General features: G+C 41.7%; 1 protein-coding gene across 5 annotated transcripts in view; it reads right to left on the reverse strand.

The window, feature by feature from the left end:
• wdr27 (WD repeat domain 27) overlaps positions 1–21,259 on the reverse strand; it is a 531,763-nt gene that overhangs the window by 412,589 nt on the left and 97,915 nt on the right. For all 5 annotated transcript variants that reach the window (XR_006312430.1, XM_043695384.1, XM_043695383.1 and 2 more), the window contains exons 19-20: positions 15,355–15,452; positions 4,925–5,046 (exon numbers count right to left, since the gene is read on the reverse strand). Coding sequence is in view for 4 of the 5 variants with exons in the window: in XM_043695384.1 (XP_043551319.1) it covers positions 4,925–5,046; positions 15,355–15,452 (220 nt within the window). In the remaining variant the exon portion in view is untranslated. The remainder of the gene's footprint in view (positions 1–4,924; positions 5,047–15,354; positions 15,453–21,259) is intronic.

Consider the following 21,259-nt stretch of genomic DNA (forward strand, 5'->3'; position numbering starts at 1 on the left):
TACTCTATGCTACTTTCTCCCCAGCCCCACCCTCCTCTAGCTTATCTCTCCACGCTTTAGGCTCACTGCCTTTATTCCTGATGAAGGGCTTTTGCCCGAAACGTCGATTTCGAAGCTCTTTGGATGCTGCCTGAACTGCTGTGCTCTTCCAGCACCACTAATCCAGAATCTGGTTTCCAGCATCTGCAGTCATTGTTTTTACCTCGTTGCATCAAGCTCTAGTCTAAAATCCACTATTTTGTAAGAATTGGCTGAAATCGAGTAACCAGTTTACATGTTGACTTTGGCGCTAGAATGATACCATGTTTATCACAGGGTTTCTTTCATATAAAAGTCCTCACTTAATGAAACATTATTTTATCCCTACATCAAGTTTAACTGAAAATTGGATAGCTTTCTAAATATAGATGGCACCTATTTTGCTAACTAAATGAATGCATATGATGTACTTTAATGCCACATTTTCTGATAAAATATTAGTTAATTGGAACTCCTATGTCAGGCTTTTTGTTACTTAAGTAGTTTTGGCACAAAGTTATTCTGGGCCACAATTCATTTGAAATTATTTTTACAGAAGACAATGTTTATACAAAAGTGAAGATGTCTGGAGAAACACTGTTGTAAAAAAAAGTAAAACCTCTTTTAAAATTATTTTAGGACTGCTCTCAATAGAGTGTTTGTATGGTCATTGGACATTGATGGATGGGTTTTTTTTGCACAATCTGAAAATGTATTCAAGTTAACCAATTATTAGGTGGTGAATAAAATCTAAACAAGCTTTTTTGAATGTTAAAAGACAAATTCAATTTGAGGGCACGAGGAGCCAGAAATCTTTAAACTCTTACAATATGCAAATCTCCCTCATCAAACATCAATTAAACTTCTAGTCTCAGAAGCTGCCTATCAAGTTCATGCATTGCACATTGAATGACAGTTGCAGCTAGCAGTAATGAAGTAAAAATGCTACAGGTAAAAATAAAATCTAAAGAACTGTTTAAGTTTAAAAATGTAGAGTTTTAACATGATATCTTTCACACTGCAGAAGCAGTTTAACCCAGGGATAAAATGATGATCAAAAGTGAAGTAAAACCAATCTGGATGAAAGGAAATATTGTGGAAGACATTAATTTGGAAAAAGTAAGCATAAACGTCCATAACAAGGGAACCATAAAACCAAGGAGATGATAGCTAACAACCAGCAGTGGTTCAAAAACGGAACATGAGAAGAATGTAATCAGAAACATAAAGGAGAATAACAAACCATTCTCAAAGCATATCAGGAATAAGAGAAGAGGGACAGATAGATGTTCGGTTATTGACAGTTGCGAAGTAGTTTCTAAGAACACAGAAGTTAAATTACTAATTTTACTTTAACCATTGAGAAGTTAAATAATGTTGTGAAGATACGATTTAAATTTAAGGCATATGAGATATGGATCCACAACTATATCAGTATTCAAAATCATAAAGAGTGAGGTTTGTCTTCGCCATCTGCACACACCTCCCCTGTTTGTTCACCGGCTTTTATGGATAACTTCACATTTATCCACATTATATGGTATTGTCATGCATTTGCCCACTTACTCAGCTTGTTCAAATCACAGTGAAGCATGTCTGCATTCTCCTCACACTTCACCCTCCCACTTAGCTTTGTGTCATCTGCAAATGTGAAGGTATAACACTTAGGTCTATCATCCAAATACTTGAAAATATTTAAATAGCTGGAATCCTAGCATTGCTATCCCACTTATGTTGTTATGTCTGGATGAGCTGATTATGGTCCTTGAGTCCTTTGCTTACCAGCCAAGTTTTATTCAGCTATGTGGGAATTGATTGGCCAGGACCTGCTGGAGGTGTACAACAGCATGTTCTGACAGGAATTGTGAATCCATGAGGAAGGACATCATCTCCCTCATTTAAAGTGAAAAGGTAAACAGAAATTGGCAACCAGTCTCACTGCTGAATGCAGATTACAAAATCCTATCTGAGGTCATGGCCAAACAGGTCAGGTCTGCTCTGGGATTGGTGATTCATCCTAACCGAATCTGTGGTTTACCCGGTAGGAAGATCTCTAAGAGTCTCGTGCTCCTCAGGGATACAATCACCTACATGCAGGATTGTGGGGGGCGGGGGTGGGGGGAGAAGGAGGGGGGGGAAGAGTTCCAAAACGGAATCTTGGAGGAGGTGGAGGGCATGGGTGGTGATCTCCCAAACTGTACATAATCTCATCACCTCAGGGGTTCTCCCACCCACAGCTTCTGGCCTCACAGTTTGCCAACTCTGCACCGCCTGATTCTACCTCCTATCCAAGATCGACAAGCCTGACTACCCCAGCCAACCTATCATCTCAGCCTGCTCCTGCTCCACCGAATTCATCTCCACATACCTCGATACTGTCCTATACCCCCTAGTCCAGGAACTCCCCACATTCATTTGGAACACCATCCACACCCTCCACCTCCTCCAAGACTTCTGTTTCCCTGGCCCCCAACGCCTCATCCTCACCATGGTCATCCAGTCCCTCTACACCTCCAGCTGCCATAACCAGGGCCTCCAAGCCCTCCATTTCTTCCTCTCCCGATGTCCCCAACAGTACCCTTCCACTGACACGCTTATTCGTTTGGCTGAACTGGTCCTCACCCTCAACAATCTCTCCTTCGAATACTCCCACTTCCTCCAGAGGAAAAGGGTAGCCATGGGCACTCACATGGGCTCCAGCTATGCTTGTCTCATTGTCGGCTACGTGGAACAGTCTATCTTCTGTAGTTACACCGGCACCACTCACCACTTTTTCCTCCGCTACACTGATGACTGCATCGGCGCCACCTCGTGCTCCTACGAGGAGGTTGAACAGTTCATCAACTTCACCAACACATTCCACCTGGACCTTAAATTCACCAGGACCATCTTCGACACCCCTCTCCCCTTCCTGGACCTCTCCATCTCCATCAACAGCGACCAACTCAACACTGACATCTTCTACAAAACCACCGACTCCCACAGCTACCTGGATTACATCCCCTCCCACCCTGCCTCCTGCAAAAATACTTTCCTTTATTCCCAATTCCTCCGCCTCCACTGCATATGTTCCCAGGAGGACCAGTTCGACCACAGAACACACCAGATGGCCTCCTTCTTTAAAGACCACAATATCCCCTCCCATGTGGTTGATGATCCCCTCCAGCGCATTTCATCCACATCCCGCACTTCCGCCCTCGAACCCCACCCCTCCAACCGCAACAAGGACAGAAACCCTCTGGTCCTCACCTTTCACTCCACCAACCTCCGTATACATCATATCATCCTCCACCATTTCTGCCACCTATCAACCCCACCAGCAGAGATATATTTCCCTCCCCACTGCTAGTACCCTAACAGCCCACCCTCTCCTCCTGGCACCTTCCCCTTCCACCGCAGGAATTGCAAAGCCTGCACCCACACCTCCCCCCTCACCTCCATCCAAGGACCCAAAGGAGCCTTCCACATCCATCAGATTTTCACCTGCACTTCCACACATGTTTTGTACTGTATCCGTTGCTCCCAATGAAGTCTCCTCTACATTGGAAGACAGGATGCCTACTCACAGAGCGCTTCAGAGAACATGGTATTTCAGAGACTTGGTATTTCAATACTTGAGCTAGACAAGTTCACAGAGTTCAAGGAGCTGTTGGCAATTGACTCATTTCTTGACAAATAATCGATAAAACACAGAAAAGTAAACAGTGATTTCACCCATTTTGCTCCCAGACTACTTGTAATCAAATTTCCTAATGCCATATAAAAAGAAAGAAAAGGCGGATTTCCTCAACAGGTATGGTGGCAGTATGGAGAGAGAGAGAGAGAGAAAGAGAGCGAGTGAAAGAGTGAGGAGAATTAACATTTTGAGTTCAATATTACTCCTTTTCGGTTCTCTCTCCACATATGCCACCATACCTGTTGAGTTCCTCCAACATTTTCTGTTTTTGTTTCAGATTTCCAGCATCCACATTTTTTGCTTTTAACTTAGTCCAGCAGTGCCTTAGTGCTCCAGGCTAGAGAAGCAGCAGGAAGTGTACAATTCCATAAGTTGATATGGTGTGTAGTTTTGACTGGCTGAACTGAATGACAATGCCTCCTTTGACTTGACATTAACAGAACATATGATTTTCATTAATAATATATTAAAAATATTCTGTATAACTTGTGCTTTAGACTCTGATTACAATGCTTTTGTGCTTCCATTTACCTTTTCACAACATGCAAATTTATTCCACCAAAGAAGATTGAATAATTATTTTGGCACAATTGACTTCCCTTGTTAGCTTTTACTTTCCAAAAGGTGTAGAGGATAATCTTTGAGTTTAGATAAAGTAAAGAGTTAGATGTAAACATAAAGATTTAAAACTATTTAAGCAATAACTTGCGATTAGAATAATGACTACCCACATGCAATTTCTGGGGACCTATTTTGTCAGTTCAAGTGCAAAGAAGCAAACAGTCCTTTTTGTTCCAACCCACAGCTGACAGCTCCACTCTAAATGGTAGGGATAAGGTTATTTGCAGCATTGAGTGGGTTTCTTCGTGCCTCTGGTGTAAGCACTTAAATTGAAAGATGAATTTCAGCAACCACTGCAAGACCAACAGGCACCAAACAGCAGCTCATCTTGACTATTAAATTGAGGCTGGAGAGCCAACTCCAGGTGAGCTCATGGGCTCCTGATTCTGGCATGCATTAGAAGTATCTCACAATTATGTACATGAGAGGATCAGTACCGTTTTTTTAACTCCAAAGTGTCATGTTGTGAAATACACAATATAAAATTGGGCAGCAGATACAGGGGGAGCATGTGCTATGTACAATGTAAGCTATATATTCCAGTATTTCAACTAAGCATATATTAAATATATTTAATATAAAAACAGAGTTGTAAAAGTAAGGACCTACATTATTCTGACAAATCTGGTGCACAGGTCTAGAGTGAGCATCTGGCACAGTTACGACACTTTGACCAACGTTCAGATCAAACACCTCCAAAGCACGGTTTGTGCCAGCCACCAGCACAATATCTGCAGTTTCCTTTTGTAAAGGTAAAGACTTCTAAATTATCACAGAAACATTCATAACTTTAAAGCTAAATAAAACTAAGAACACTTTATACTTCCCTACTTCCCATGTGCAGAGCTCACAGCCTCCAGAGTTTATTGTAGGCAAACTTGTTTTTAATTTCGCAATGTCATTCCAAAAATGCTTCTAATGGGAATTATTTAAAAGTGACTTATCTTGTAAGATGAACGTCAACAAAGAAATTGTTGGTGGCACAGTGGCTCAGTGGTTAATACTGTTGCCTCATAGCACCTGGGACCTAGGTTCGATTCAAGCATCGGGCAATTGTCTGCGTGGAGTTTGCACATTCTCCACGTGTCTGTGAGAGTTTCTTCCCACAGTCCAAATGTGTGCAGGCCAGGTGAATTGGTCATGCTAAATTGCCCAGAGCGTTAGATGCCTCAGTCAGAGGAAAATGGGTCTGGGTGGGTTACTCTTTGGAGGGTCAGTGTGGACTTGTGGGGCCGAAGGGCCTGTTTCTACACTGTAGGGAATCTAAATCATATTTGTGATGATTTTTCTCTCTTCAAGATATTGATTCCCTGCACAATGCCAGTCACCACCTGGTTACTGTCCATGTTTCAGCCTCGGCAATGAGCGTTGGAGGTGAAATACATTAAAATCAAATCCACCTTTGATAGTTACATGTTCACATAATTTAATCAGAGGAGAACCAAAAGACAGCCATCAAGAGAATCATCGAAAGCCACAGTTGAGGTGCTGGAAGACTGAATAGTGGCTAATGTTGTGCCAATGTTTATAAAAGGCTACAAAATAAAAAGCCAGGAAACTACAGACCAGTGAGCTTGACAACAGTTTAGGGAGGGAATTCTGAGAGATGGAATCTACATGTATTTGGAAAGGCAAGGACTGATTAGGGATAGTCAGCATGGGTTTGTGAGTGGAAAATTGTATCTCACAAACTTGATTGAGGTTTTTGAAGAGGTGACCAAGAAAATAGATGAACACAGAGTGGTAGATGTTGTTGACATGGTAGATTTGCTAATAAGATTAAATTACATGGGATCTAGGGAGAGATAGTCAAATGGATACAAAATTGGCTTGATGGTATGAGACAGAGGTTGTAGATGGTTGCTGTTCAGACTGGAAACCTGTGAACAGCAGTGTGCTGCAGCGATCAGTGCTGAGTCCACTGCTGTTTGTCATTTATATAAACTATTTGGATGAGAATAGGAGGCCTGCAGATGAAACCAAAACTGGTGGCATAGCAGATAGTGAAGAAAGGTAGCTAAGAGTGCAATGGGATCTTGATCAACTGGACCAGTGAGCCGAGAAATGGCATATGGAGTTTAGATAAATGCAAGGTGTTGCATTTTGGTAAGACAAACCAGGGCAGGACGTAACAGTTAATGGTAGGGTCCTGGGGAGTGTAGGTACATAGTTCCTGTCAGGTGGACAGCATGGTGAAGAAGGAGCTTGGCACACTTGCCTTCATTGGTCAGAGCATTGAGTACAGGAATTGAGATGTCATGTTATGACTCTATGATACATTGTTAAGGCCATAGTTAGAGTACTGTGTGCAATACTGGTTGTCTTGGTGTGGAAAAGATGTTATTAAACTGAAAAGGGTGTAAAGAAGATTTACGTATGTTACCAAAACTGGAGGGTTTGAATTATAAGGAGACACTGCATAGGCTGGGACCTTTCTCGGTGGAACATAGAAGGCTGAGAGGCAACCTTTTAGAGATTTACAAAATAATGAGGTGCATAAATAGGATGAATAGCCAAGGTCTTTTTCCCAGATTGGGGGTGTCGAAAACTGCAGTGCATAGATTTAAAGTGAGAGGGGAAAAAATTAAGTGACCTGAGGAGCAATTTTTCCACACAGAAGGTGGTGCCAATCTGGAACAGCTGCCCAGAGGAAGTGGTTGATGCAAGTACAATTACAGCATTTAAAAGACATTTGCACAGATACATGAATAGGAAATGTTGAGAGGAGTATGAGCCAAATGCAGGCAAATGAGACTAGTTCAGTTTAGGAAAACTTAGTAGGCATGGACGAGTTGGACGAAGGCTCTGATTCTAAGTGGGGATCATCTCCAATGTTCCCTTTGTTGCCTAAACACTGGGCCAATAGTGATCGTGCAATTTGGATGTTAACTCCTCAATACTATTCTAGAGAATCTGATGGGTAAGGTATTGGAGGACCAAGACAACAATTTTATTATTTATTAACTTTAAGAAAGAGAATCTAGTGAACTTTGCGGTAATCAAATTCTGTACTTGTTACCAGTTCAGTTAGATTTATTTTTAATGAGGAAGTCTGCTGATGTCCCTAGCCTGATTCATGGTTAGTGGCTAATTTGTCACTTCGCCCAGTGTTAATTCAATACAATTTCCTGAAATAAAAACCTCCAGCTAGTGCACCATTTGTTTAAAACTGCAAATTCAACTCTTGAGATTTCATGCATGACCTTATAACATTATTTCATAACTTATTTTTATATCAGTCCTAATCCCATTTCAAAGAATATCTGTGATTCGGGTGGACAGACAGTGATGACAGATATTCCAAGTTTAAGTCAGAGCCTGAGATATCAGAAACTCAGCTGAACTGGTGGCTGCTCCAGTGCTATCCTTAAATTAGAGTGGGAGTGTGCCAGAGAGGCCATGGGTTTTCAGTTCAACTGAAATGTTTTCAGACGTAAATAGAATGGGAAGCAATTTCAGACAGTTTGAAATTTATTATCCAGAGAAGTAGAACAAAAGTAAGAACACTGATGTATGGGAACTGAGAAATGCCAGTCTGACAAATTCAACATTGGCTCGGATTTTCCAATTGCTAGGCAGTTACTTTTCCAGTGTGACAAGGAATTATGCACAGGAAGTCTGCAGAATTACCATTATTGAAGATACCAAGGAATTGCTCAGAAACTGAAGATTCCATTGGCCAATTCCACTATGCCTGTAACACTTTAAAAGACTCTATTTAAATCAGAGAATTTGGAGTGGTCAATGAAATTAAGTAAATAGTTAATTTGGAAAAGTTAGACTATTAAATATATAATCTAACTCTGGAGTAGCTTTCAACTGACCTATATACTTGAGGCATACACACTACCCAAAACCTTCTCCACTCCATTTACACCCCCAGACCCTGACCTAACATCCCTCTCTACCCACAGATCCAACCCTATTTACCCAGCTCTGAATCGACCCCCAATTTATCCACTCCAAGCCCAACATCCCCCTCCATCTCACCCTAGTTCTACCACGGACCTGGTCACCCCGTCCCTCCGTGCACCTGAACTGCCAGCGCCCCCCAACATTCCTGACCTGATCCCAATTCACCCCAGGAGCTAACCCCAATCCTTAAACTTCCTCATTGGAGCCAACCACCCTTCACCCAATCTGCCTCAACCCCCTCATGTACCAGTCCTTCCTTCCACCATACAGGACAAAATCTGCCTCTCTATAGTCTCCAGGATTAACCCACTTTTCCCACACCATTGAAAGTAACGAGCCCAAAATAGCATTGATCCTCCCTACTCCTGATTTTTCCAAACCCCTCCCGCCCAACCTACCTTAAATACTACATTGCATGCCTGCCTCCTGGCTACAGGCATCCTACCCACCCATCTAGCACCCTTCTGTGTCATTCCTACATCTACCAAGCTGCCAAAATATCCAGTGAGCACCCTTGCACCTTACCCATATGGTGCCAAATGGGTAAGGGATAAAGTGCCAGTTGGCACTTTATCCCTTACCCATTTGGCACCATATCATCCTGGCAGTGTAAAATCACACTTACCTATGTACTTACCAGTGGGTGCAGCTGTCAAAGTGGCTGTCAGTGATTCTGGACTTTTACATTTCAGAATGCAGCAGCTGACAGCTATGAAAAGAAGGCAAAGTTTGCTTCCCCTGGACAATTTTTTGCTACAAAAGAACTGTCAAAATAGAAGTACAGCTCTGCATTTCTTAGTGAACCCTGATGGGAATCTCCTGTTAAGAATGTAGAGCTCTCTCATTTCATTAAAAAAAAAGGACTGAGTGGCAATCTAAAAAATAATGGAAAGGATTTTCCAAAGACTAGCAATCCACATGTCACTGTCACTCCTCAGAAAATCCAATCCTTTTCTTTGAAAGTGACTGTTACAAAACATAAAATCTTTAAAGTATCAAATCTTTTTTGAGTAAGACATTCTTAAAGCTCACAAATTAATTGAACTGTGATAATGATTTCTGAGTGAGATTAAAGCATCACAGGCAAGGCCAGCACTTGCTGCTCATCCCTAACTGCCCCTCAAACTGAGTGACAGCCAGATAACATTTGAGGAAGTTAAGAGTCAACCACATTGCTGTGGGTCTGGAGGCAAAGTAGGTCAGACCAGACAAAGATGGCAGACTTCATTCCCTAATGATTAGAACCAGATTGGTTTTTTCTTTATGGCAATTAATGTTGGTTTCCTGCTCACTATTACTGGGACCAGCTTTCAACTGCAGAATTATTAAGTGAAGTATAACTTCACTGGCTCCCATGGTGGGATATGAATCATGCCCTTAAAGCATGAGCCTAGCCTCTGGTTAATAGTCTAATGACATTGTCACAAAGCCACCATTTCCCCTTCGTAGCTCGAACAGAGTAAAACATCACAAATAAAGTAACGTATAACAATGAGCCATGTGAATTATAACTTGCAATATTGATTACATAGATATGGTTCATTAAAAACAAACAAGATCATTATCTAAGATGTTTAAATACAATGATCAAAGTCCAATTATTTTTCCATCTTCAAATCTGCATAATTCCATGCCAGCAACTGAATATTAGGCTTCTGGTACCTGTATTAAGTAGCAGCTGTAAGGTTACAAACTGAAGTAGCAAAGTTGACTTGCAGTCCCATCTTTTGGATCAGAGTGGTGCTGGAAAAGCACAGCAGGTCAGACACCATCTGAGGAGCAGGAAAATCAACTAGGCAAAAGTGAGGACTGCAGATGCTGGAAACCAGAGTTCAGATCAGAGTGGTGCTGGAAAAGCACAGCCTGACCTGGTTTCCAGCATTTGCAGTCCTCATTTTTGCCTTGCAGTCCTATCTTCCCAAGCTTTCTGAGATGAAGTTCCTCATTTCCACTCCACATATTCTGCTAGAAATTTATCCAAGGCCTCAATACAGCTAGGTCAGGAAATGGTGGTCACAAATCCAAAAACCTAGCATTTTCAGATATACAGCATTCTAATAGCATGTGTGGTGGTAGTTTGCTGCCGACAGTTGGTCATTCTACTGTATGTTTAAACAATTGGACAACAAAAGGTGGGCCCAATTTCAGCACGGCAAGACCCTGGTCCAAATTCAACCCTGATCCAAATTCAAGAACTTGAAAATAATCCCAAAACAGACAAATACTGACATGTCGGGCTTTCAACTAGCTTGGTTCCATATCTGACAAATCAGTCTAAACCTAACCAGATGCTGGCAAAACATTCTGTTGTTCTGTATGTGCTATTTTATGTGTTGGACATGCTAAAGAACGTCTTTAAAAAATTGGCTTTAGGGTGTGATTAGGGTGCAGGGTAGGATGAGTGCAGAAATCCAAACATGCAAAATTTTATATGAATACTAACTGCATTACATGATATATAGAACAAGGAGGGATTTTTGGTACTTGCCGCAATTATATTGCTGAAAATGTTTCAATCATCTGAAGTCTGATAGAAGGTGGACCATGGTAGCTTAAAAGTGGACTTGGGCACTTCAGACAGAAAAAAATAAACCCCTACCACGTGGGCATCAGATCTAATTTGGAAAGTAGGTGAAACTCTCAAGAATATCCCATAATAAAGAATGGTTTTGGATCTTGTTTAGAAAGCTGACCTAATGAAAATGCAAAAGCACACAAGAATTGCAGCAAATTTAAAACAGACCATAGCATGCTTTATCCAGTCTTTTATAACCATTTTAACCATGTCTGCTTTTCTAAAATTATCATTTATTTTGCTAGTTTAGAAAATATTCTTCTATCTCTGTTGTTCTACCTATGGAGAAGACATTATATTTAATAATATTACTTCTCATTTACTCATAACAAACTGCAAAGGAGATTTTACAATGATATATTTGTATTTGTGACAATAGAATGTAACATCACAGGTACAAAATAAATAAATGCATAAAGGTTATCTAGTCAGCAACACAGGAAAAAGAAACGACAGTAATAAAAGTGGTATGGGACAGAATGAAAAAGACAAAAAGAACGATGGGCAGAAGATGCATCCAGAAGTTCACCATATTTAAATGGAAAATGTGGGATGGTATAGGTTGCTTGCATCTGTATTATTACCAAAGCCTTTAGAAGAATAGAAAATTGGAGCATGTCAGTAACCATATTCCCAACTAACATCACACCATGAAGAGATATCTGTAGGTACATGTCACAGCTTCCAGGTTAAACTGGTTTTCTGAGAATCTGGACACCACTGGGTGTGCTAACTAGGAGTGCACTGGTGTACATATTAGGTGTTTAATACATCTGTACAATTCTGATAATCACCTCCCAAATCAGGGCCTACCTTTTATGCACCTGGATGGTGCAATCTCTCAAATAATTTGAGCCCCTGCCAGAAGGCCAAGATAACTCTGAGAAAAATCGCACCCTCTGTGACTAATGGTGCTTTCTCTCTCCCTTATTCTTCCTCAACTTTCCAGCATAATACAGGAAGAAGGTCAAAAGCTGCTGTGGTTTTTTGGAGAGATTGAATGCTCTTTTGGAGAGGTAAAAAATAATTGTGAATAGGTCTAGGGACATATTTGGAAAATGTAAAGATAAGGTATCCTTTGGCACTGTTAAAACTGACTGTATATAAAATGGTTATACATACTGGAACTGTCAAGCTGCCAAGGGAATTACCCAGTTTTAAAGACATTTAAATCACTTGGCCTTTAGTTTTTTTTAGAAAAACTGCAATTACAAATATAAAAGAGCCTGCTATTTCACACTGTCTGTTGATATATGCCTGAGAAATATCGTTTTAGGATTTGTGCTGTATGACTGATTTCACAATCTATTATCACAGTTGCATATTGATTAGTGAACAGTTTGAGGACATCTCCGAGTCTTTGGAAAGTATTTGAAAGACAGCTATGAGTATAGATGCTTGTTTTTATAAGGACAAAGTCATTGAAAGAAGTTAAATGTAGCAAATGGGTTTTTATCGATGTGAGTTCTTTTTTTAATCGTAAATTTATGAATAGACAGTTCAGATTTTTATTTTCGTTCAGCTCATGGGTTCTGACCTCTGCCCATTTTGGATATTGGACAAGTTGTCATGAAGGGCGTAAGGGCAAAAGATGGTGGGAGGGAGCAGGGTTCATATGGGTCAGTACTAAAAAAAATGCAGTGTATATAGGGGCCATGAGAGCTGATAGAGAGGCACAGTTTATCATGTAGGGCACGAGGGCTAAGGAGTGATTGAGGTCATGAGATGGCATCAAGAGTATGAGGAGCCATGGAAGATAGGTGAGAAATGAGGTGAAATAGAATGGCATGGATAGAGAGGGTTTGAGGCTGTTGTTTTTTGTTTCATTTTCACAAAGTACTAGAGCACTTGGCAATCCCTGTAGATGCCTTTAAACTCTTTCTAGGGTGGTGAACCCAATTCCAGTTACTGTCACTCTCTCCCCACCCAATCATATTGCCCACCCCAACTCCAGATCCAAACTCCAACTGGGGTACTTACTCCTCAATCAGATTTGCAGAGAAAGACATTTCCTTCACTAAATTCAGAATCTCGCCTCCTAGACTAAGATTCATAAAGGTACAACTCTTTTGAGTTACACATTACAAGTGTCTTTTTTAGGGTTCTTGAATTTTACTGATTTTCATAACTTCTGAGCATAATCTCCATATCCTCCATTTCTCTAACAATCAAAAAAACCTTCCATCCACCACCAATCCCCCCATACACACAGACAGCTCAGTTTCACAACTTTATACCCCTTTTACATCTTTGCCTTCCTTTCTCTACTATTAGAAATCCCTTGTCTTTATCCCCAAACACCCTTGCAATCTCTTCCACTTGCTCCTCCTTTGCCTCCATCTACAGCATAGAAAAATCATAATTTTCCAACCCGTCAGTTCTGAACAAGAGTCATATCAGACTCCAATAATTAACTCTATTCTCTGTTCATAGGTACTGCCAGAACTGTTGGGTTTCTCCAGCATATTCTGTTTTTTGTGTCAGATTTGTATTATCTGCAGTATCTGGCTTTTATTAATGCTGAACTTTCCTCCAATTGCCATACTTTCAATTGGTTTTCCAGAATTACTAATTTTTGGTTCTGCTGCTATTAAGAGTTGTGAAGATGAGAATATCTTTTGCAGTTTTTATGGCACTGTTTGACTTAGATGAGGTCGACAGATTGGCAGAAAATTCAGATGCCACCTGTGATATTTTGTCCATTAGCATCACCAGGAATGGCTTTTATTGGCACATCCACAAATCTGGGCTATGTCAAAGGTAGCGTGTCTTAATGGCTCTGCTTCACAAGGTAAGCCACCAAACAAAAGATCCCGTGAAAATCAGGAGTTCTCACAGCATCCTGCCATCCATCCTCTTTCAATGCACCAAAACAAAAAAACAGAATAAATGGATTATTCATTTTTCCACTGCTTGTGGGATACTGCTACTTGAAGCTGACTATCTATGTTCTATATTTCAAAAGTAATTCATTGCATGAAGTATGACAATAATTCAGTGTGACAATTGCAAGTATTATTTACCCCCACTTTGGAGAGATGAAGTTCTAAAAAAAAACAAGACTGTTGTCATGCCATATATCTTGAGGGCAAGAATGAAGCTATCACCTTCATCAGATATATTTTGGGCTAATAATGCTTCCAACCTGAGACAAAAGGAGAAAGAACAGCCATTGGAGTATATTATCCTGTGTTCTTTATTTGAGCAAAAGGTGGTACGAATATAAGTCTGCATTGCTTTCACCCAGATCTACTTTTTTGCTAAATATAGTTGAGGAAAATATACTCTATGATGTCTGCCTTGAGGAATAAAAAGATGATGGGCCAAGCATATGTTTTCCCTGTTGAATAAACGAAAGTAAACACTCATAGTGTGCATTAACTTGAGGCAAAGAAACTCTGGCGTTAAGTTATTTAACTTGGCAGCTACAAAGAAACCTAAGGCAGCCAAAGTAGTAATGGCAAAAGCTATAATTCATTACTTTTTTTTCACTCTGCCCCTCTTGTAAAGAATTGCAGAGTGTACAAATATATATTGCATATATACATTTAGAATTATATTTATAAAAGAAGCTAAATTGCTTTCAGTGCACTAAAGTTAATTTCAGAATCTATTACTTGGATAGAGATATCTGTGCAGTATTCACCTCTTGTAGAGGGCTATAATATAGCTGTAATCCAGAAAAGAGTGCAAATCCCAACATGGTAATTAATTGAGACATTGAAAATACTAGCCTCACCAGTAAAGATCACGAAACTACCAGATTATTGTAAAATCTCACCAATGTCCTTTAGAAGGCAAAATCTGCTAACCTTTCTTGGACTGGCCTATATGCAAATTCAAACTAACAGTAATGTGGTTGCCTCTCGACTGCCAAGGAAATGGCTCAGCAAAGCACTCAGTTGTATGCAGCTCATCAGTATCTGCTCAAGGACAAACAGAGACAGGCAAGACATGGCTTGGCTGGTGGTGAGAAGGGCTCTGCCTGTGAGATCCTTTATGCAGGCCCGGACTCTCAGCCGCACTACACGCTGCCCTCGAAGCGGCTGCGGGGGGGGAACGAGACTGTCACACACCTCCTTCTGGAATGTGCCTACGCACCCGACTGAGTGCTGCAGTCTGGCACATTCCAAGGTCCAGGACTACGTGTTGAGGGATGCGCTGGAGCTTGGGGCAGCTGCCGCCAAGGCGCGGTGGGGAAAGACCACTGTGTAAAGTTTGCCTGCCTAACGAAGAACAGGGTTCCCATGCAGTCATTTGGGCTCTGCTGACGCCTCAGCTAATTATATGGGCATGATTGAAAAATGTACAGACCTGTATAAAAATGATAAATTCTGATCTCTGTATGTACATGTTTACATATGTATGGCATGACCAACTGTACAGACCATCAAATTATTTTATGAATAAAGTATATTTTTGAAATTAAAAAATAACAGAGACAGGCAAGAATTGCAGGCCTTGCCTGCTGGCTCTGCCAATGATGCTCATCTCCCAGTTACAAATACTACAAAAAACTATTAAATGTTTGTATTTTTTAAAAGGATACAGGAATAAAAGTCATTCACTGCAGACAGGCAACTAATCTCCTGCGTGTCAGACATCTTGAATTTGGCAACCAATTTGCTTTTGCTCTTCCTTTTGTAACTAGATAAAGAAGACATGTTAGCAACAAATCATTGCTTTATTTATCACAAGTTCAAAGCAAATAAGTATGAGGTAATACATTTTGGTAAAAAGAACATGGAGAAACAATATAAAATAAAACTTGCTATGCCGAAGGGTGCTCAGGAGCAGACTGACTCTCCGTGTACGTGTGCATAAATGATTAAAGGTAGCAGGATATAAATCATAGAATCCCTACAGTGTGGAGGCAGGCCATTCCACCATTTTGGGTCCACAACGACCCTCTGAAAAGCATCACACCCAGACACCATACCCTACCTGTCCTGTAACCCTGCATGGCTAATCCAGATAGCCTGCACATCCCTGAACACTATGGGCAATTTAATATGGCCAATACACCCAACTTGGCCAGAGTCATAGAGGCATGGAGAATGTACAGCATGGAAACAGACGCTGGGTTCCAATCCGTCCATGCCGACCAGATATCCCAACCCAATTGAACTGTGGGAGGAAACCAGAGCACCCAAAGGAAACCCACATAGACATGGGGAGAATTTGCAAACTCCACACAGACAGTTGCCTGAGGCTGGAATTGAATTTGGGTCCTTGGCACTGGGAGGCAACAGCGCTAACCACTGAGCCATAAGGAACAGAAATGATAAAACCATCCAACCAAAAGTAAACATTGGCGGCAGCCTTCACAGCTTCACCATTTCATCCTCCGCTCCATTGTGTTGCTCTTGATAAAGAGCATGGGGTTTTCTATCACACCGCCTGGCGCATTTTTTCTTTTCTATACACTCATGGAATGTAGGCAATGTTGGCAAAGGTGGCAATTAATTGTCTATCTCTATATATATCTTGATACACCCCAATCAAAAGAATTTGTTCATATTTTCTACATTCTTAAACTAATTTGCAATCTATACAGGAATAATACTGTATAGATTATAAATTAATTTAATAATACAGGAAAAATATAGGTGTTTTTTACATCTTCAAAATTGGAAGTTTAAAAGAGGGAACATTAAGAGGGATATAAGTAACCCTAAGAACTATATCTAACTCTTTCTTGAAACATTCAATGTTTTGGCCTCAAATCCTTCCTGTGGCAAAAGAATTCCACAGCATGAAGATATTTCTCCTCACCTTAGTCCAAAATGACTACTCCATATCCTTAAACTGTGACTGTGGTTCTGGACTCCCCAGTATCAGGAATATCCCACTTGTGGTTATTCTGTCCAGTTCTGTTAGAATTGGACAGTTTCTAAGAGAACCCCTTTCATTCTTATAAACTCCAGGGAACTTAGTTCAAATCAATCTAGTCTCTCTGTACAGGACATTGGTGAGGCCACTTTTGGAATATTGCATATAATTCTGGCCACCCTTCTATAGTAAAGATGTTGTTAAATTTGAGAGGATATAGCCAGGACTAGAGGGTTTGAGTTAGAAGGAGATGCTGAATCACTTGGGCCCTTTTTCCCCTAGAGCATCAGAAGCTGACCTTATAGAGGTTTATTAAATCATGAGGGGCATGGATAGAGTGAATAGCCACCCTTTTTCCTAGGGTGGGGGAGTCCAAAAATAGATGGCATAGATATAAGGTGAGATGCGAAAGATATAAAAGGGACCTAAGGGGCAATGTTTTCACACAGAGGATGGTGAGTGTTTGGAATGAGCTGCCAGAGGAAGTGGTGGAGGTGGGTACAATCACAGTATTTAAAAGGCACTTCGATGGATATATGAAGAGGAAGGTTTTAGAAGAATGTGGGCCAAATGTTGGCAAACGAGACCAGGTCAGATTGGAATGTCTAGTCGGTATGGACAAGTTGGACCGAAGGGACTGCTTGCATGTGGTATGATTCTATGACTCTAAGAGTAGAAATCCCAAACTGTACTCCACCCTAAGCATAACTTTAGAATAAATTCCTAAGAAAGGCCCTTAAAGCAACATGGCATATGAATAATTCCATAAAGGTGCTCTCAGCATAAATCTGTGACCAGTTAACTGCCTTCCTCTTTGCAGGGGACATCTCCCCCATCCTAGCCAAGATAGACAAAAACGAAAAGATCGTATCTATACACTACTAAGTTCTGATCCAAATATTGTGGTCAATACTGAAGTACAACACTAAAAATAAAGGGGCCTTCCCTTCTTTACTAATGACCAATGTGGGCGGCACGGTGGCACAGTGGTTAGCACTGCTGCCTCACAGTGCCAGAGACCCGGGTTCAATTCCTGACTCAGGCGACTGACTGTGTGGAGTTTGCACATTCTCCCCGTGTCTGCGTGGGTTTCCTCCGGGTGCTCCGGTTTCCTCCCACAGTCCAAAGATGTGCAGGTCAGGTGAATTGGCTGTGCTAAATTGCCCGTAGTGCTAGGTAAAAAGGGGTACATGTAGGGGTATGGGTGGGTTGCGCTTCGGCGGGTCGGTGTGGACTTGTTGGGCCGAAGGGCCTGTTTCCACACTGTAAGTAATCTAATCTAATCTAATCAAATCAATGTTTAATGAGCTTCAGTAATTTTGTAGAAATCCTCTGCAATAGTACTGATTTATAAAACAAATGATCTTAAGCTGTAATAGTGGGATAATGTTGATTTTTAGTAAAAACCAAAAGGAGGAAAACCGTGACTCAGCAGTCTCTTTTACATTTCTGTTGATGACTCTTTCTACTGATTTCTTGTTTTTCTCTTTCACTCAATGGTAATAAAAATTAGTAGACACATGAATCAGGCTGCCAAGCAAGATGCAGACTGATCTTCAGTCACTCCTTTGATGGAGAAAGTAACTTAGATGTTTAACTGTAAGTATCTCACAGATTTCTATACAGCTGCATTTAATCTGCAGGCCATCCAATTCTAAATTGATTATTTCTTTGTAACCAGTGAAATTGCAAAAACAAGTCAAGTTGATACCCAGAAGAATGCATTTGGCAGTCAAATTAAAATACAAAGCCAATAAGCACTCATGGTATTTCTGCTTGAGTCACTGGATAAGCTATTAATGAAATATTCAACCAGAACTAAGGGCAAAATAGCAAGTTGTAGTAAACCCAAGGAGACTGCACTGTGCTCTCAGTTCTAAATTATTATTCACCGAGCAGTCACTTCACTTTTCTCAGAATCATATAATCTCTACAGTGCAGAAAGATGCCATTTGGCCCATCGAATCTGCACCAATCCTCTAATGAGCATTTCAACCAGATCCAGCCCCAACTCTCCATTCCTGTAACCACACATTTACCAATGCTAATCCACCTAGCTTACACATTCATGGACACTAAGGGGCAATTTAGCACGGCCAATCCACCTAACCTCCACATGTTTGGAGTGTGGAGGAAACCAGAGCACCCAGAGGAACCTCACGCAGATAGATGGAGAACATGCAAACTCCACACACACCGTCACTCAAGGCTGTAATCCAAGTTGGATCCCTGGCACCATGAATCTATAGTTATAAACATTCAATTGAGTTCAACAGTATGAAAGTATTACAGATCCCTTGTGAGGCTGTGGTCGTATCACAGAAAAGGCCATTTGGCCCATTATGCATCTGTTAGATCTTTTGAAAGAGCTATCTAATTAGTTCTTGTTCTCTCTTCCTAGCCCTGAAAATCTCCCCTTTTCAAGTACTTATCCAATTACCATTAGAAAGTTGCAATTGCACCTGTTTCCACCATACCTTTGGGCAGTGAGGTGGATAGATGGAAACTGGCCCACCCTGGTGTAATGTGAGCAATGGAAGAAAGTTGGGAAAATGCAGAGAATGAAGAAAATCGGAATCTCAATGTCCAGGGAATGTATAACAAATTGCCCCTTAAGCCTAAAATGGCAACTCCAAAATTTTGCCATTGTGGTAACTGGCCTATTTCCATGCATTTGTACCTCATTAATATCACAACTGGCTTTATTCATAACCATTTCTATTTCTTTCCTTCCTCAAAAAAGACTCGACAGAACCAAATTCCCAGCATGTTATTCAGAGCTTAGCAGCATACCTGGCATTTAAAACCCTCCAATTGCTTGACGCAGCCATCATCCAATTGTTTCTTCACTACCATGTCCATGTACAACCATAAAACCATAAAATGAAGCATAAGTAGTCCACTCAGCACATCAAGTCTGTTCTTTCATTCAATGAGAATGGTCATCTGATAATCCTCAAATTGACTTTACTCCCTTAACTACATACGCCTTGATTCCCTTACAGAGTAAATGTTTCAAGTCAAGTGACCCTTCTTTTGAAACTTCTGAAGAAGGGTCACACGACTCAAAATTTCCAGTGCGAGCAGCAGCGAAGGTAAGACCGTTTGGTTTTAAAAGTGCTTACCGGTAGCGGGCAGCGGTGTTTTTTTTTCTCTCTTCACAGAAAGAGCGGGAGCACCAGGGGGAAGTGACGACGACCAGAGGGGCAGCCGAGACCCGGAAGCAGTTAGTGTAAGCTTACCTGGGTAGGTTTTTTTCCCCCTTTAAAAGCGCGAAGGAGAGGAACCCGAGGCACTAAGTTCGTTAGATGGGTCAGTGTTTGTTCAATGTGTGCAGGAGAGTTTCCTGACACAATATGTAGACAGGCCAACAAGAGGTGAAGCCATACTGGATGTGGTTCTGGGTAACGAACCAGGCCAGGTGTTAGAATTAGAGATAGGTGAGCACTTTGGGGATAGTGACCATAATTCAGTGATTTTTACTCTCGTGATGGAGAGGGATAAGTGTGTACTACAGGGCAAGAATTATAGCTGGGGTAAGGGAAATTATGATGCGGTGAGGCATGACTTAGGATGTGTGGCTTGGAAAAGTAGACTCCAAGGCAAGAGTGTAAATGATATGTGAGCTTGTTCAAGGAGCAACTATTGAATGTCCTTGATAATTATGTACCTGTCAGGCAGGGAGGAAAGGGTCATGCGAGGGAGCCGTGGTTTAATAAGGAATTGGAATCCCTTGTTAAATGGAAGAGGGCGGCCTACCTCAAGATGAGACGTGAAGGTCCAATTGGGGCGATTGAGAGTGATAGGGTAGCCAGGAAGGACCTGAAGAGAGAGCTAAAAGCAGAAAGGAGGGGACATGAAAGGTCCTTAGACGGTAGGATTAGGGAAAACCCTAAGGCTTTCTATAGGTACGTTAGGAATAAAAGAATGACTAGGGTAGGAATAGGTCCAATAGGTCACTTCCGCCACCTCCAAACGGACCCCACCACCAAGGATATATTTCCCTCCCCTCCTCTATCAGCTTTCCGTAGAGACCACTCCCTCCGCGACTCCCTTGTCAGATCCATACCCCCCACCAACCCAACCTCCACTCCCGGCACCTTCCCTTGCAACCGCAGGAGGTGCAACACTTGCGCCCACACCCCCCCCCTCACTTCTCTCCAAGGCCCCAAAGGAAACTTCCATACCCGCCACAGATTCACCTGCACCTCCACCCACATCATCTACTGCATCCGCTGCAGCCGGTGTGGCCTCCTCTATATTGGGGAGACAGGCCACCTACTTGCGGAGCGATTCAGAGAGCACCTCTGGGCCACCCGGACGAACCAACCCAACCAACCTGTAGCACAGCATTTCAACTCCCCCTCCCACTCCACCGAGGATATGCAGGTCATTGGACTCATCCACCGCCAAACCACAACAACCCGACGGTCGGAGGAGGAGCGTCTTATCTTCCGACTGGGAACCCTCCAACCACAGGGGATGAACATGGACTTCACCAGTTTCTTCATCCCCCCTCCCCCCACATTGTCTCAGCCGGATCCCTCCAGCCCGGCACCGCCTTCCTGACCTGCAGTCTTCTTCTTGACCTCTCCGCCTCCATCCTACTCCGACCTACCACC

The sequence above is a fragment of the Chiloscyllium plagiosum genome, chromosome 9 (genome assembly GCF_004010195.1).
Source record: "Chiloscyllium plagiosum isolate BGI_BamShark_2017 chromosome 9, ASM401019v2, whole genome shotgun sequence".
NCBI lineage: Eukaryota > Metazoa > Chordata > Chondrichthyes > Orectolobiformes > Hemiscylliidae > Chiloscyllium > Chiloscyllium plagiosum.